The sequence below is a fragment of the Physella acuta genome, unplaced genomic scaffold (assembly GCF_028476545.2).
Source record: "Physella acuta isolate Inbredline_101_S28 unplaced genomic scaffold, ASM2847654v3 ptg000333l, whole genome shotgun sequence".
Lineage (NCBI taxonomy): Eukaryota > Metazoa > Mollusca > Gastropoda > Physidae > Physella > Physella acuta.
The window spans coordinates 236,359-251,384 of NW_026731852.1; the positions used below are offsets into that span (position 1 = coordinate 236,359).

Below are 15,026 nucleotides of genomic sequence, written 5' to 3' on the forward strand. Positions count from 1 at the left end.
CTGTTCCAGTGACCTCTGCATATGAATGGATAGTGTGGTTGGCTGTATGCCCAACCGCCTTTACTTCCCCTAACGTCATTCAGGTACTGTAGACCTACCCATTAGAGCTGGGTGGACTCAGGGACGTCGTACGGTCAGGTACCCATTAGAGCTGGGTGGACTCAGGGACGTCGTACGGTCAGGTACCCATTAGAGCTGGGTGGACGTCGTACAGACACATGCTCGAGATACGGATAACCATCCCGAGATACGAACTCGAGACTTTAGTGTTTGCAATTGTACACTCAATAAATCACCAGACCATGCCGCCCCAGATTTCTTTGAAGTTTCCAGTTACAGAAACGGTATCTCATCGCGTGTCTAGAGCCAGCAGTGGTGGCGTAGTAGTAGTAACCTAATGTTACAGTATTATTATTGACGATTCTCTTTCTACTAAAACATACCCAGTTCAAACAAGGTCCATGTCTCAAACCTGGCATATCACAACAGAGTTTAAATACTTATGTAGCCAGCTGCTAACTGGTATGTATTGCTAACACCACCCGATAGAAATGGAGCAGATGGGCTGGGGACAACTTATAGCCCAGCAGTTGGTGAGGCTATAACTGCGTTGCTTTAGCAAATACGACAACACCATTTTAAAGAAAGAAAACTAGAAATTAACAACGAGTCTTTCAAATGAACAATTTTAACTTTTAATACAAATATTCAGCATGACAATAGACAAGTAGCCAGCCTTTCAACACAGAAAAAACAAGAGTGGTTTCTGTCTAGCTACACAACAGCGCTACACAAATCACACACTTTCTTGTCAAATATATCAAACGTCTTCAAAATCAATTTCTTATTCAAATTAGGAATCCACACACTAAGATATAACCAATGTAATTTCTTTGTTCTCATCTTAGACTTGGCACTGTCTTAAACTCTACGTGTTTCCTTAAAAATACTAATAATTATTGACCATGTTTTAAATGAATAAAAGAAAACAGCGACTATATAATATAAAATAACTGGTGAATATTAGCCTGCTAGTATTAAACATCAACATGCTAAATATTGTCCCATTTAAGAACAATGAATCTAAAAAATATCAAGTCTTTTTCTAGTCTAGAATTAGCATCTAAGTGATAAATATAATGGAGAAAATAATAATAAAATCAATAAAACATGTGCTCACCATATAAAGATGACAATACAATTCGAATGACAATCGAATCATGATGCACGACTTAATATCCACCAGGAATGCCATCATTTGAGAATGTGATCGTGTTGTTTCTCGCCTAGAGACGAGGGGTACTCAAAGCAAGAAAACTGAGCACACTGCCAGCATAGTGATGAGGATGAGCAGCTTTGCTCTGAAAGATGTCCCTGTGTTACACAATTCTGACGAGCACTCGCAGTATGTTGATTTGAATCGTTTGCCATTGCTGCCGTACAGCGTGGTACAGTCAGAGCCGCCGGTGGTCATCGCACACTGACGGACGATACGTCGTTGCTCATCTTTTGGGCGCAACGCAGGTCTAACTGGAAGTAATCAGACACAATCAGCAGCTTAGCTAAACTAACCTGATAATGATGGCATCATTTATTTTTTACGACTCACCGGTCGCCCATGGCACATGACCAGAGGCGTAGCGGGGGGGGGGGGGGGGGGGGGGGGGGGAACATATGTCCCCAGGGGCCGACCTTAGAGGGGGGGCGCCAAAATGGGTTGGAAAAAGAAATTGAAAGTTTTAGGGGGGGGGGGGGTGGGGGGTGCAAATGAAAAGTTCGAGGGGGGGGGGGGGTGCAAATCGAAAGTTTGTCCCCGGGCGCCGGGAAGGGTCGCTACGCCTCTGCACATGACCCCCAGTATTGAACTGAGGGGAACTAACCGGGGTACAAATGTTATCAAACGTTAGTGAAGATTTGCTACACACACAGTGACTGTGAGCAAAGAAAATCCTTATAAAAAATGTTTAAAAAATTTAGATCTAAGTTCCCGTGGGCTGCAACCTTCAGAAGTTAACAATTTCTGCGATCAGCGTTTCTTTCAGACTTTTTTTCTCCGGGAAAGGGGGAGCGGTCAGTAGTAAAAAATATATTACATTCTATATCGTTCGAAAAGGAGGGGGGGGGGGGGGTGCATGAAAGAAACTTTTAGTGAGAACTTAAAATTTTTGGGACTTAAAAAATAACTTTTGAACTATGCCTATCCAATGAGAAAAGAACTCACAAGTTGTTTCAAGTTTTCGGCAGCCCACAGCACCAGTATCGCAGGCTGTTTGGAACTTTTCTAATGAGCTGCTGGCGCAGTCTTTATCATCGAAAGAGTTGCACAAATAGCACCTCAAAGCTGTTGTCTCTGAAAGAAGAAATTTTATGTAAACAATGCTTAAACATTATATTATTTTCTGTTAACATTTATGGGGGTTATAATAGTCAGTTACATGTAAGTAAATTAAAATGGCGACGTTGTTCATCCAATGAATTCAGAGTTTACTTGGGATTTCATGTTAAATAAATTAAAATCGTTCCCAGTTTAAAAAAAAAAAGCCTTATAACAAGAGATAATGAGCAACCATCGTTGAACACACAGGTAAAGAGTAAAGGAAGGTTGTTCCAGTTTGCACATACATCTACATAATATTCACATAAGGGGTCAACCATTTCACAAGGGGGGGGGGGTCCGAAAAAAAATGACTTTTGCGGAGCGTATGGACTTTTATAAGGGAAATAAGTGGATTTGTGTGTGTGTGTGAATGTGTGTGTGTGTGGGGGGGGGGGTCCAAAATAAAATAAAATGTTGACGTCATAAATGGATGACCCCTAATATTCTCAACCCGGGAGTAATTTTTCTGTAGGCCTTATCTAAGTAATCGTAAATACCCATTTATTCACACAAGGTGGTATAAAGCTTTTGCTATTGTTATATTGTGTTGTATGAGGAGTATAGTGGTTTACTGTTTTGTTATAGTGGTGTGTGAGGTGGTATGGTGGTTTACTGTTTTGTTATATTTTGTTATATTGTGTTGTATGAGGAGTATAGTGGTTTATCAGTTTGTCATAGTGTTGTGTGAGGTGGTATGATAGTTTATTGTTTTGTTATATTGTATGAGGTGGTATTGTGGTTTGTTTTATTATATTGTGTTGTATGGAGAGGTAAGGTGGTTTACTGTTATATTGCATGAGGAGTATGGTGGTTTACTGTTGTGTTATATTGTATGAGGAGTATGGTGGTTTACTGTTTTGTTATATTGCATGAGGAGTATGGTGGTTTACTGTTGTGTTATATTGTATGAGGAGTATGGTGGTTTACTGTTTTGTTATATTGTATGAGGAGTATGGTGGTTTATTGTTTTGTTATATTGTATGAGGAGTATGGTGGTTTACTGTTTTGATATATTGTATGAGGAGTATGGTGGTTTACTGTTTTGATATATTGTATGAGGAGTATGGTGGTTTACTGTTTTGATATATTGTATGAGGAGTATGGTGGTTTACTGTTTTGATATATTGTATGAGGAGTATGGTGGTTTATTGTTTTGTTATATTGTATGAGGAGTATGGTGGTTTACTGTTTTGTTATATTGGTGTGTGAGGTGGTATGGTGGTTTACTGTTTTGATATATTGTATGAGGAGTATGGTGGTTTACTGTTTTGTTATATTGTATGAGGAGTATGGTGGTTTACTGTTTTGTTATATTGTATGAGGAGTATGGTGGTTTACTGTTTTGTTATATTGTATGAGGAGTATGGTGGTTTATTGTTTTGTTATATTGTATGAGGAGTATGGTGGTTTACTGTTTTGATATATTGTATGAGGAGTATGGTGGTTTACTGTTTTGATATATTGTATGAGGAGTATGGTGGTTTACTGTTTTGTTATATTGTATGAGGAGTATGGTGGTTTATTGTTTTGTTATATTGTATGAGGAGTATGGTGGTTTACTGTTTTGATATATTGTATGAGGAGTATGGTGGTTTACTGTTTTGATATATTGTATGAGGAGTATGGTGGTTTATTGTTTTGTTATATTGTATGAGGAGTATGGTGGTTTACTGTTTTGTTATATTGGTGTGATAGGTGGTATGGTGGTTTACTGTTTTGATATATTGTATGAGGAGTATGGTGGTTTACTGTTTTGTTATATTGTATGAGGAGTATGGTGGTTTACTGTTTTGTTATATTGTATGAGGAGTATGGTGGTTTACTGTTTTGTTATATTGTATGAGGAGTATGGTGGTTTATTGTTTTGTTATATTGTATGAGGAGTATGGTGGTTTACTGTTTTGTTATATTGTATGAGGAGTATGGTGGTTTACTGTTTTGTTATATTGTATGAGGAGTATGGTGGTTTATTGTTTTGTTATATTGTATGAGGAGTATGGTGGTTTACTGTTTTGTTATATTGTATGAGGAGTATGGTGGTTTATTGTTTTGTTATATTGTATGAGGAGTATGGTGGTTTACTGTTTTGTTATATTGTATGAGGAGTATGGTGGTTTATTGTTTTGTTATATTGTATGAGGAGTATGGTGGTTTACTGTTTTGATATATTGTATGAGGAGTATGGTGGTTTACTGTTTTGATATATTGTATGAGGAGTATGGTGGTTTATTGTTTTGTTATATTGTATGAGGAGTATGGTGGTTTACTGTTTTGTTATATTGGTGTGTGAGGTGGTATGGTGGTTTACTGTTTTGATATATTGTATGAGGAGTATGGTGGTTTATTGTTTTGTTATATTGTATGAGGAGTATGGTGGTTTACTGTTTTGTTATATTGTATGAGGAGTATGGTGGTTTACTGTTTTGATATATTGCATGAGGAGTATGGTAGTTTATTGTTTTGTTATATTGTATGAGGAGTATGGTGGTTTACTGTTTTGTTATATTGTATGAGGAGTATGGTGGTTTACTGTTTTGTTATATTGTATGAGGAGTATGGTGGTTTACTGTTTTGTTATATTGTATGAGGAGTATGGTGGTTTACTGTTTTGTTATATTGTATGAGGAGTATGGTGGTTTACTGTTTTGATACATTGTGTTGTATGGGATGGGAATCGAGAGCCGTGAAACTTTAATTATTCAATTTTTTAAAAAGTCGCCACCTGTCTTTTCTTTAATGTTTTATTTCCCGACACACACACATACACAGACATACGGACAAGCAGTGTTTCTTCCAGACTTTTCTCCGAGGGTGCACTTGAAATTTTCGGGGGGACAGACAACAATTTCCCGGGGGGGGGGGGGGGGGCGGACACTGTCAAAAGTATATATTTTCTGTATAAATTCCATTTCGTTCGGGGGGGGGGGGGGGTAGACTATTGTTATTTAGATATATTATAGAATTCTAGAATCTATAGCATAGAAGAAAACTTGATGTTAAAATTAAGTACTCTATTAAGTTAACATTAAGAAAGCTTCACATTTTAAGGGCTTTTAACATATTTAAAGATATTTTTCTAGATTCTAGAATGTCTAGCTAACTCTAGAGATCTAGATCTAGACACTAGACTTAACTAATTAACTAGACCTAGATTCTAGAATAATCTTAATTTTTTTCTTTCTAAACTTAATAAAATTAGTTAACTTACGTGAAGCTATCCCCAGAAATATAAGTATGTATAAAAATTTGCACATTTGATTGCAATTCGTCATGTCTCTAAATATTTATATTTAGATCTTGTTCATGATCAATTGTGACAAGGTACTCCAAGCCATGGTTTCACTATCTGTCGGCTATACAGACTTTAATTTTGACAGTACAGTAAGCAAGCTGAGTTAATAAATAGATCTAGATCTAGTAATACACAAGAGTAAAAATATATGGGTTTTCGGCATTTAATTTTATGAAAATACAACAGCTTTTTTTTCTATCCAGAAATACCTAAATACAGAGGTAAGTGTTTCATATAGTAAACATTGTTGGTTAAAATATTTTTAAAAATGTTTGCTGTAAATAACTACCGTTTATCCATAACATGGATAAGAACGTTCTAAGAGGAAGTGCATACGCTATGATAAAAGTAGTATACACGTAATGAAGGAAATCTGTTAAAGTTTTATTTTTAATTTAAAAAATGTAAATATTGGTAACTTGATATAGTGTAAAAAAATGGTTCTGTGTTACACAGTGAACGTGTGTTTTTAGAAAAAAAATTACAATATAAATTCAAACAAAATTGAGCGTAGTAACTTTTTTTTAAAGTAAAAAAGTTTTCACTTATCAACAATCAAAAACAAAATAAAACGAAACAAATTATAATATACATTGTACATTAAAAAAATCATTTGAGCATTCAATTTTGTTAATTTTCCCTAAGTGCTTTCTTCGTTTTAAACATCTTCTGTGTTAAATAAGTTATTGTATACTGTACAGTATAAAATATATTGCTATGAAAGCTTACAATAAGCCTGTATAAAGAAAGGTGGCGGAGGGGTAAAGAGGTATTATCATGTTCTTTTATCAACTGTTTAAAAAAACTAACAAATTATTATGATTTAATTATTGTGTATGGTTTTCTTTCTTTTGTGTATAAGAATACTTTTTCAAGCTTAGAGGTCATTCATAAATAACTTTACACTCCTAGGAGGGAGGGGTCCAGATTTTCTTACGTTGTTTGACGAGGGGATTAGGGGTGGGGGGGGGGGGGGGGCAGGGATTCTTTCAGTCTGAAGAACGTCTCTTCCCCCCCCCCCCCCCCTTGAAAGAAATAGAATTCATACAGAAAATATGTACTTTTACTAGTGTGTGTCTGTGTGTGTCTGTGTGTGTGTGTGTGTCTCCCTGGAAAATTTAGTCTGCCCAACCCCCCAAAAAAAATTCAAGTGACCCTCCTCCCCCCCCCCCAAGAGAAAAAAGTCTGAAAGAAACACTGTTGAGGCGGGGGGGGGGGGGGGTTCAGACACACTTTTACATTTCAGAAAGTAAATATTTAGACCAAATTTTTAGCATTTTCAGTTTTAAAATACTTTTATTTTGAAATTGTAATACGAATATTACAATCTAAACTTTTTCTGCGGGCCATATTAAGTTACTTAGGGTTGGATGTGGTAGGGCTATATATAGGGATAGAACAATTCGTTTAATTTTACCGCCTTTGATATTTTTAATTCTTATTTTTGTTAGATTCTATATAGGCATAAGGCTTATATCATAGGTAAACTGGTTCATGTTGCATTATAACTAATATAATATAAGCACTTTCCCTTAAGTTATACGCCTTTTAATATTTACTACCCTCGGATGCATCCATTACCCCTTGCTATCCAGCACTACGGACAATAACTTTAGCCTCCCAGCCTCCGTCTACCATTAACGGTAATATACTTACGAATCATTAGTCCATCCGTTTTTTGATGAGTTGATATATGTATAATGTATGTCTTTGTACGGTGATGACCCCACCTTCTCTAAGCACAACTTGCTAACGAGTTTGACTGACCGCAGCTAAACAGAACAGCGTCCAATAACGACACGGGTTTTCTTGTTGAAATAAAGCTCCGCCCACTTTGTTTCCAAAGACTGACGATAATAGGGGAAAGGCGGGATTAAGTTGAGCTCTACAAGCATTTGCTTAATAGGGCACTTTGGCCGGCGGCATAGCGTCACTTAAAAGATTGTTCACACAATTTAAACACAAGTTCCCAAAAACACAGAAGCTTAACATCAGGGCCCATTGGCGTTGCCTGGTTTTTTTTGGAATCGGTAGGGGGAGTAGTTGCGCACAAGAAGGCGCAATATAATATAAATAAATAAATAAATAAATAAATAAATAAATAAATAAATAAATAAATATTATATATATATATATATATATATATATATATATATATATATATATATATATATATATATATATATATATATATACAGTGGCGAAGCCAGGATCGTCTCAAGGGGGGGGGTCCAATTTTTACCCGGAGACAAACTTTCGATTTGCACCCCCCCCCCTCAAACTTTCGATTTGCACCCCCGCCCTCAAACTTTCGATTTGCACCCCCCCTCAAACTTTCAATTTGCACATCCCCCCCCCTCAAACTTTCGATTTGCACCCCCGCCCTCAAACTTTCGATTTGCACCCCCCCCCCCTCAAACTTTCAATTTGCACCCCCCCCCCCTCAAACTTTCGATTTGCACCCCCCTAACCCCCCCCCTGCCTACGCCACTGTATATATATATATATATATATATATATATATATATATATATATATATATATATATATATATATATATATATATATATATATATATATATATATATATATATATATATACAGGGGCGTAGCGAGGGGGGGGGGCGGGGGGTGCGGACCGCACCGGGTGACACCATTTAGGGGGGTGACACCAAGGCAAAAAATAGCAAAATATATAGAGAAAAACTCGAGGGGAGGGGTGTAAATCGAAAACTTGAGGGGGGGTGCAAATCGAAAGTTTGAGGGGGGGGTGCAAATCGAAAACTCGAGGGGGGGGGTGCAAATCGAAAGTTTGAGGGGGGGGGGGGGTGCAAATCGAAAATTTGAAAGTTTGTCCCTGGGTAGGGTCTCTATGCCTCTGGGGGGTGACACCATTAAGTGCCGCACCGGGTGACACCCGACCTCGCTACGCCACTGTATATATATATATATATATATATATATATATATATATATATATATATATATATATATATATATATATATATATATATGTAACGAGTCCCCGAGTCTATCCTGCCGACAACGCCAAATGTAACGAGTCTCTGACTACCCTGCTCGCAGCGCCAAATGTAACGAGACTTATCCTGCTCGCAGAGCCAAATGTGACCTTCCCGAGTCTAACCACTCATTCCACACAACATTGACCACAGCATAGATACTCGAAGATGCAGGTTCATTATTGATCCTTTTATTACATGAATCAAAGAATGTTTCACAATAATATATTGAATCAAGAGAGATGTTTCACAATAATAGTCTGAATCAACGGACCCCCAACAGTCCTCACTAGGCTTCATCTAACTGAATACACATGTCTAACGTCCTTCTTAACACAATATAACCAACTGGATACTGCCACACATATTCACTGAGAGAGAGAGACTGACGGACTGACTGACAGACCTTCTGAGAGACAGACCGACTTTCTGAGACCTTCTGAGAGACAGACCGACTTTCTGAGACCTTCTGAGACCTCGAGCTCAGCCGTCGCCTTCCTTATATCCCCTTCATAATCGTACTCATATTCGGTCCTATCATAATCGTAATTGTAATCGATTCTAATCGTTACATCAGACTGTTAATTACGCCGCTTCTGTCGTACAGTCCGATTTTAATAAGCCACCTGCATCCTGTCACATCAAAGTTGACAGACCGTCTTTCGTATCGCTTCCCGAGATATTACGCCTTGGCATCAGCCAACACCTGCACTGTGACGTCAGACTGTAACACGTTATGTCTCTTGGTAACTTCCCCTAGTTACATCCACCCCTGCCTTTTTTTGTGTGTTATCAACCACAAACAACGCTTGGCAGGTGCAGTCCTTCAAAGTCCATCGCACCACCGTAAAAAAAAATCCATTGTTCCACTCACTGTCAATGTCGTCACATTCGTATAAGATTGACAGTTATCCCTATTTCACATATCCAATGTGTCTACATCATCTTCCTCAGACACAAAACAGTTCTAGAATTCACATCCACCTTTTTTCGTTTGGTGCCTTCACCAGTTCACTTTTATGACTTTTTGAACAGTCTGTTTTCATACCAGCGCGACCATGAAGGAATTGATGGTTGCTGACAAAAAATTTCGTATTCTTTCTGTTTCTCAAACTTCTCCGCGGACCACTTATCTGATGGTCTACTGTCTCTCTGCTTTTGGAGGGACCGGGATCCTCCTTGTTGCCGGTATCCTCCCTTTGTGTGTCGCTGTTGCGCTGTTGATGGTGACATGGTTCCGGGATGGGTATGTGAATTTCCGTTATAGTTTCCGGTTCCCTAATTGTCTTGGGTTTCCTTGTGTGTAACTGCTCTTCTTGACTATGACCATATTTCTTTAATTGAGCAATATTCGCCCACCGATCCGGTTTGGTGTGATCGATGGGTCTTATCTTAAAGGGGCCACCTGCTACTTTAGGCATCTCCACGACTTGCCATATCTCCTGTCCCCAGAGATCGTGGATTTTGTTTCTGCCTAACGGGTGGCTACGCAGTAATACCCTGTCGTTCAGTTTGAGTGGCGGGTCCTTTGTCTGTACCGGCGGTTCCCTTCGCCGTGCTTCATGTTCTAGTCTTTCCTGTACTACCCTGTACATTTCTCTAATTCGTCTCATATGTTCATTCACATATTCCAGTGCAGTGTATGAGCCAGTCATACTCTCCTTTTTTCCTAGGAACAAGTCAAGGGGGAGTCGAGCCTCCCGTCCGAACAGCAACATGTATGGCGAAAAGCCGGTTGTGGCATGGGGTGTGCAGTTGTATAGATATACCAACTCTGGGAGAAAATCAGGCCAACGTTTTTTCTGTTCAGGTTCTAGAGTACGCAGCAAATCATGCATGCTGCGGTTGAACCGCTCGCACTGTCCGTTTCCTTTCGGATTAAATGTGGTTGTTCTAGATTTGTTGATCCCGTAGTGGCTGCACAGTTGGTTAATTACTTCTGACTCGAAGGCCCTTCCTTGGTCAGAGTGTAATTGTCTTGGTATGCCATATTTGATGAACCAATGTTCTATTAAGACCTTTGCCACTGTTTTGGTAGTCTGATCTCGTGTGGGCACCGCCACAGTCCATTTGGTGAAAACATCAGTCATTACCAACACATGTTCCGTCCCATCCGATGATTGCTCCAACGACGTAAAGTCCATAGCCACAATCTCTAGTGGTTTTGTCGCTAATAGGTGTCCCGATGGCTGTCTCATTTTGACAACTGGCATTTTCGCATGCTGACACCTCACACAAGCCTCACAATGGCGTTTGACCTCCATTTCCATATTGGGCCAGTAACACCTCCGTCGTAATATTTTGTGCGTCCTGTCCTGACCCTGGTGTCCTGCCCTGTCATGTGCCAACCTTAGCACTTCTTCTCGTAATTGTCCAGGCACCACCACCTGGTGTATTGTCCCATCAATTTGGTCATGAATTCTCCGCATGAGAACACCATCCTTTATACTGAGACGGTCCCACTGACTCAGTATTTTCTTTGTTTCTCGACCAAATTGTTCTCTTTCCCTTCTTCCTGGGAATTTTTGTTCCTGGACGTGTTTCAACAGCGGCTGTAAGCCACTATCCGTTCTCTGGGCATTTCTTATCTCTTTGTGATTAAGGCAACTAAAATCACCAATGTCCATATGTCCGGGCTCTGTGGAAATGTGCTCCACCCCGGTCTGTCCGTTCTGCCTCACTTGCACCCCGTGAGGGATATCTGTTGACGCTCTGACCTCACATATTCCTGTCAGCGTTTCTTCCTCATCGCCCGGTCTCTCGTAAGGATTCCTTGATAAGGCGTCCGCATTGCCATTGGACCGCCCCGGGCGATATTTTATCTCTAGGTCAAAGAGTGCCAATTCTGCTGCCCATCGCTGTTCGATGGATCCCAACTTTGCTGTCTTTAGGTGACTCAAGGGGTTATTGTCAGTGTATACCACACATTTAGCACCTAATAGATAGTCCCTGAATTTTTCCGTCACAGCCCATTTTAATGTCAAAAGTTCTAGTTTCATGGCGCTGTAATTTGTCATGTTCTTCTCTGATTCCTTCAGAGCTCGACTGGCATAAGCAATAACCCTGAAACCTTGCTTTTGTTGTTGTGATAGCACAGCTCCCAGACCTTTAGAGCTGGCGTCAATTTCTAGCCGAAATGGTTTGTCAAAGTCTGCGTATCCTAATATCGGCGCCTCTGTCAAAGCCTTTTTCAATAGCTTAAACGAGTTCAGGCATTCATCAGTCCATAATTCACCTATCCGTTGTGTTTTACCTTTCTTTTTCTCCTTACTGTGTTTCTTTGTCATTTTGTTTACCAAGTCATGCAATGGTGCGGCAATTTTTGCAAAACCAGGCACAAATTTTCTATAATAGGAAGCAACGCCCAAGAATGATCTGACCTCTACTGTAGTTGTTGGCTGTTTCCATTCTTTAACAGCTGCAATTTTATCTGGGTCAGTGGCGATGCCATCCGACGAAATCACGTAACCCAAAAAATGTACCGATTTCAGACCGAAGCAGCATTTGTCTGGGTTCAGCTTTACTCCTATCTCCCTAAGACGGAGAAACACTTGTTCTAATCTTTCTAGATGGTCCTCCCAAGTTTTTGAGTAAACTAGTATATCATCCAAGTACACCAACATTATTTGAAATAGAAAGTCACTCATAGCACTCTGCATTACTCGCTGGAATGTAGCAGGTGCATTAGTTAGACCAAACGGCATACGGGTCCACTCGTACAGTCCCAGTGGAGAAATAAATGCAGTTTTATGTTGATCGTTGGGGTGCATGGCCACTTGGTGGTAGCCACTAGCCAAATCCAAGGTAGAAAAAAATCTTGCTCCCCCCAACGCATCAAGACATTCATCAATACGAGGCAAGGGGAATGCATCCCTTCTTGTGATATTGTTCAATTTCCGGTAATCACAACACAGTCTTATCTCCCCTGACTTCTTTTTTACCACTACTATCGGTGCCGCATACGGGCTCGTGCTGGTTGTAATAATTCCCTTTTTTAGTAGATCGTTCAGGTGTGCTTTCACCGCAGAGTAGTGACCTGGTGGTAATCTTCGGTAAGGTTGCGCCACCGGCTTGTCTTGTAGTAAGGGTATCTGGTGTTTTATTACTTCCGTGTAACCCAAATCACCCTCATACGAGGCAAATATATCCCTGTACTTATTCAACAATTCATTTAGTTTTGGGTCGTCAGTTTCCGGGAATGTATATGATCGGCCATCCTCTTTCTTCACCTCGGCCGTCACATTGACCGACCTAACTGTTACTTCATTACTGCTGGTATTGCTCAGTTCGATGCACTGTGCCGACCTTAGTACCTCGACGTTCTGTGGTACTCCTACCAGAGTGTTAGGCGGTATAAAAATTTCCTCATCCAAAACATTTGCCACTAGTCCTTGAACTAGTCCATTTTCCGCTGATGTGTATGTCCGCAGTAACACGACGCCTGCCCTCAGTGCGGCGCCACATGGTTCTATCATCACATCACCATTCACGCTTCTATCACCAATTTGTAATGTGATTGCCTTGACCGTGTTTGCCGGGACTGATATCCTTCCTCTGGTCTTGGCAAACCTGGCCAACTTGGATCCCCGACCTGGTGTGGTCGATCCGACAATATTTGTACGAAATTCTGGCAACTGGCCAAGAATATTCATGCCCAACAGGCAAGGTATATTTGACACATTTGTCTCTAGGTTGTGTTTCGTAACGAACACCCCAACCTGCTTCAACCTATGTCCCGCCACCACGACATCCGCCAGAAAATAACCACAGTATGGAATGGTTAGTCCATTAGCTGCCGTCAGGCGCATGCATGTGTCAGACCTCAACCTATGGTCTTTTCCTTTCATCCATTTGGTGTAAAAATTTTCCGTGATTGTCGTCACCTGGGAGCCTGTATCCACAATTGCCTTCACCGCGATGTCCCCAATCGTAATCACCATTTCGGGACAGACTCCCATCATTTTGCTTCTTGGGCCATAACCTCGCCCCTCTGTAGCCTGGCCCTGCCTTACAGAGGACGACCGTTTCCCTGGCAGTACCGTGCCATATGTCCGGGTTGTGAACAGGACAAGCAAATTGGTCGACCGTCAGCCGTCCACCGGAGTGATGGACCGGCGGGTCGCGGCCGTCCAACCTGTCTCTGTTTTGGCCCGTTCTTTTCCTGATTCTCAGCTGTTGACCTGCTTTCCAGCCTCTCCAATCGTTGGTCAACCTTATCCAGGTGGGCCAACAGTTGAGCCATCATGGTTTCCACCGTGCCGGTCCCCGTGGGTGGGGATTGTTTCTGTTCCGGCACCGAGACTTTGTCCACCGAACAGTTCGATTGGTCCTCATCCTCGGACCTGCGGATCGCTGAGTTCCTGACCTGAAGGAAGGTCAACTGCGGGTCTTTGTGGACCTCCTCTTTCAACTCTCTCCTTAAGATCGGGGTTGCTGGCCCCTCGATGAAATGGTCCCTCAGTAGGCGTGCATCAATGTCAGGTGTTTTGCCCTTTACCGAATCAAAGGCCCTGTTTATTCGGTGTGAATACTCCATCACACTCTCCGCCATTCTCTGCTTTAAGCCTACGAACCCCGATAGCAGTTGCGATCCCGACCGTCTCTCCCCAAAGGTCTCCATAATTAGATCCAGCACCTTATCTGGATCTGATTGGACGGTTTTATCGTGGCATTTGACCTCTGCCCTAACCGTCTCTCCTATACTGCCCATCAGCAGTCTTAATCTTTCCTCTGGTGACATGTTTCTCGAGGCCCAGGCCGCTTTGACCTCTTCACTGAACCTGTTGGTTAAAGTTGGATCACCGTCCCCGTAAAATTTGTTAATGTGGGACTCTCTGGGCAGGACCACAATATGGGTCTGCTTCTCGTCCAGAGTAGACATTTTATTCCTTTAGTAAAAAAAAAAGAGTTCTTTCTTACCGTGTGTGTATGAAAATTTTTTTCCTCGTTCCTCAATTTTCACTGTTCCTGAATGTCCGAATTCACACACACACTAAACACAGTTATGAACTAGGTTGACTATGGGTGCCAAACGCGGCAAGTCTCGTTGAATTCATCCTGTCCGCAGCGCCAAATGTAACGAGTCCCCGAGTCTATCCTGCCGACAACGCCAAATGTAACGAGTCTCTGACTACCCTGCTCGCAGCGCCAAATGTAACGAGACTTATCCTGCTCGCAGAGCCAAATGTGACCTTCCCGAGTCTAACCACTCATTCCACACAACATTGACCACAGCATAGATACTCGAAGATGCAGGTTCATTATTGATCCTTTTATTACATGAATCAAAGAATGTTTCACAATAATATATTGAATCAAGAGAGATGTTTCACAATAA

At 40.9% G+C, this 15,026-nt stretch overlaps 1 protein-coding gene across 1 annotated transcript; it reads right to left on the reverse strand.

The window, feature by feature from the left end:
* Window positions 1-680: 680 nt before the first annotated feature.
* Window positions 681-6,007, reverse strand: LOC131940842 (uncharacterized). The gene is made up of 3 exons (XM_059299714.1): window positions 5,586-6,007; window positions 2,222-2,350; window positions 681-1,530 (listed from the first exon to the last, which is right to left on the reverse strand). Exons 1-3 carry the CDS (start codon window positions 5,647-5,649, stop codon window positions 1,304-1,306), a joined length of 420 nt encoding a protein of 139 aa, XP_059155697.1. The 5' UTR covers window positions 5,650-6,007; the 3' UTR covers window positions 681-1,303.
* Window positions 6,008-15,026: the final 9,019 nt, after the last annotated feature.

What these genes read in the sequence shown, in the direction of transcription:
- LOC131940842 (XM_059299714.1), bottom strand. Translation starts at nt 5,649, where the DNA reads ATGACGAATTGCAATCAAATGTGCAAATTTTTATACATACTTATATTT. An exon ending in ATTTCTGGGGATAGCTTCAC is followed by an intron (nt 2,351 to 5,585) that starts GTAAGTTAACTA and finishes TTCTTCTTTCAG; the next exon opens with AGACAACAGCTTTGAGGTGC. An exon ending in CCGAAAACTTGAAACAACTT is followed by an intron (nt 1,531 to 2,221) that starts GTGAGTTCTTTT and finishes GATTACTTCCAG; the next exon opens with TTAGACCTGCGTTGCGCCCA.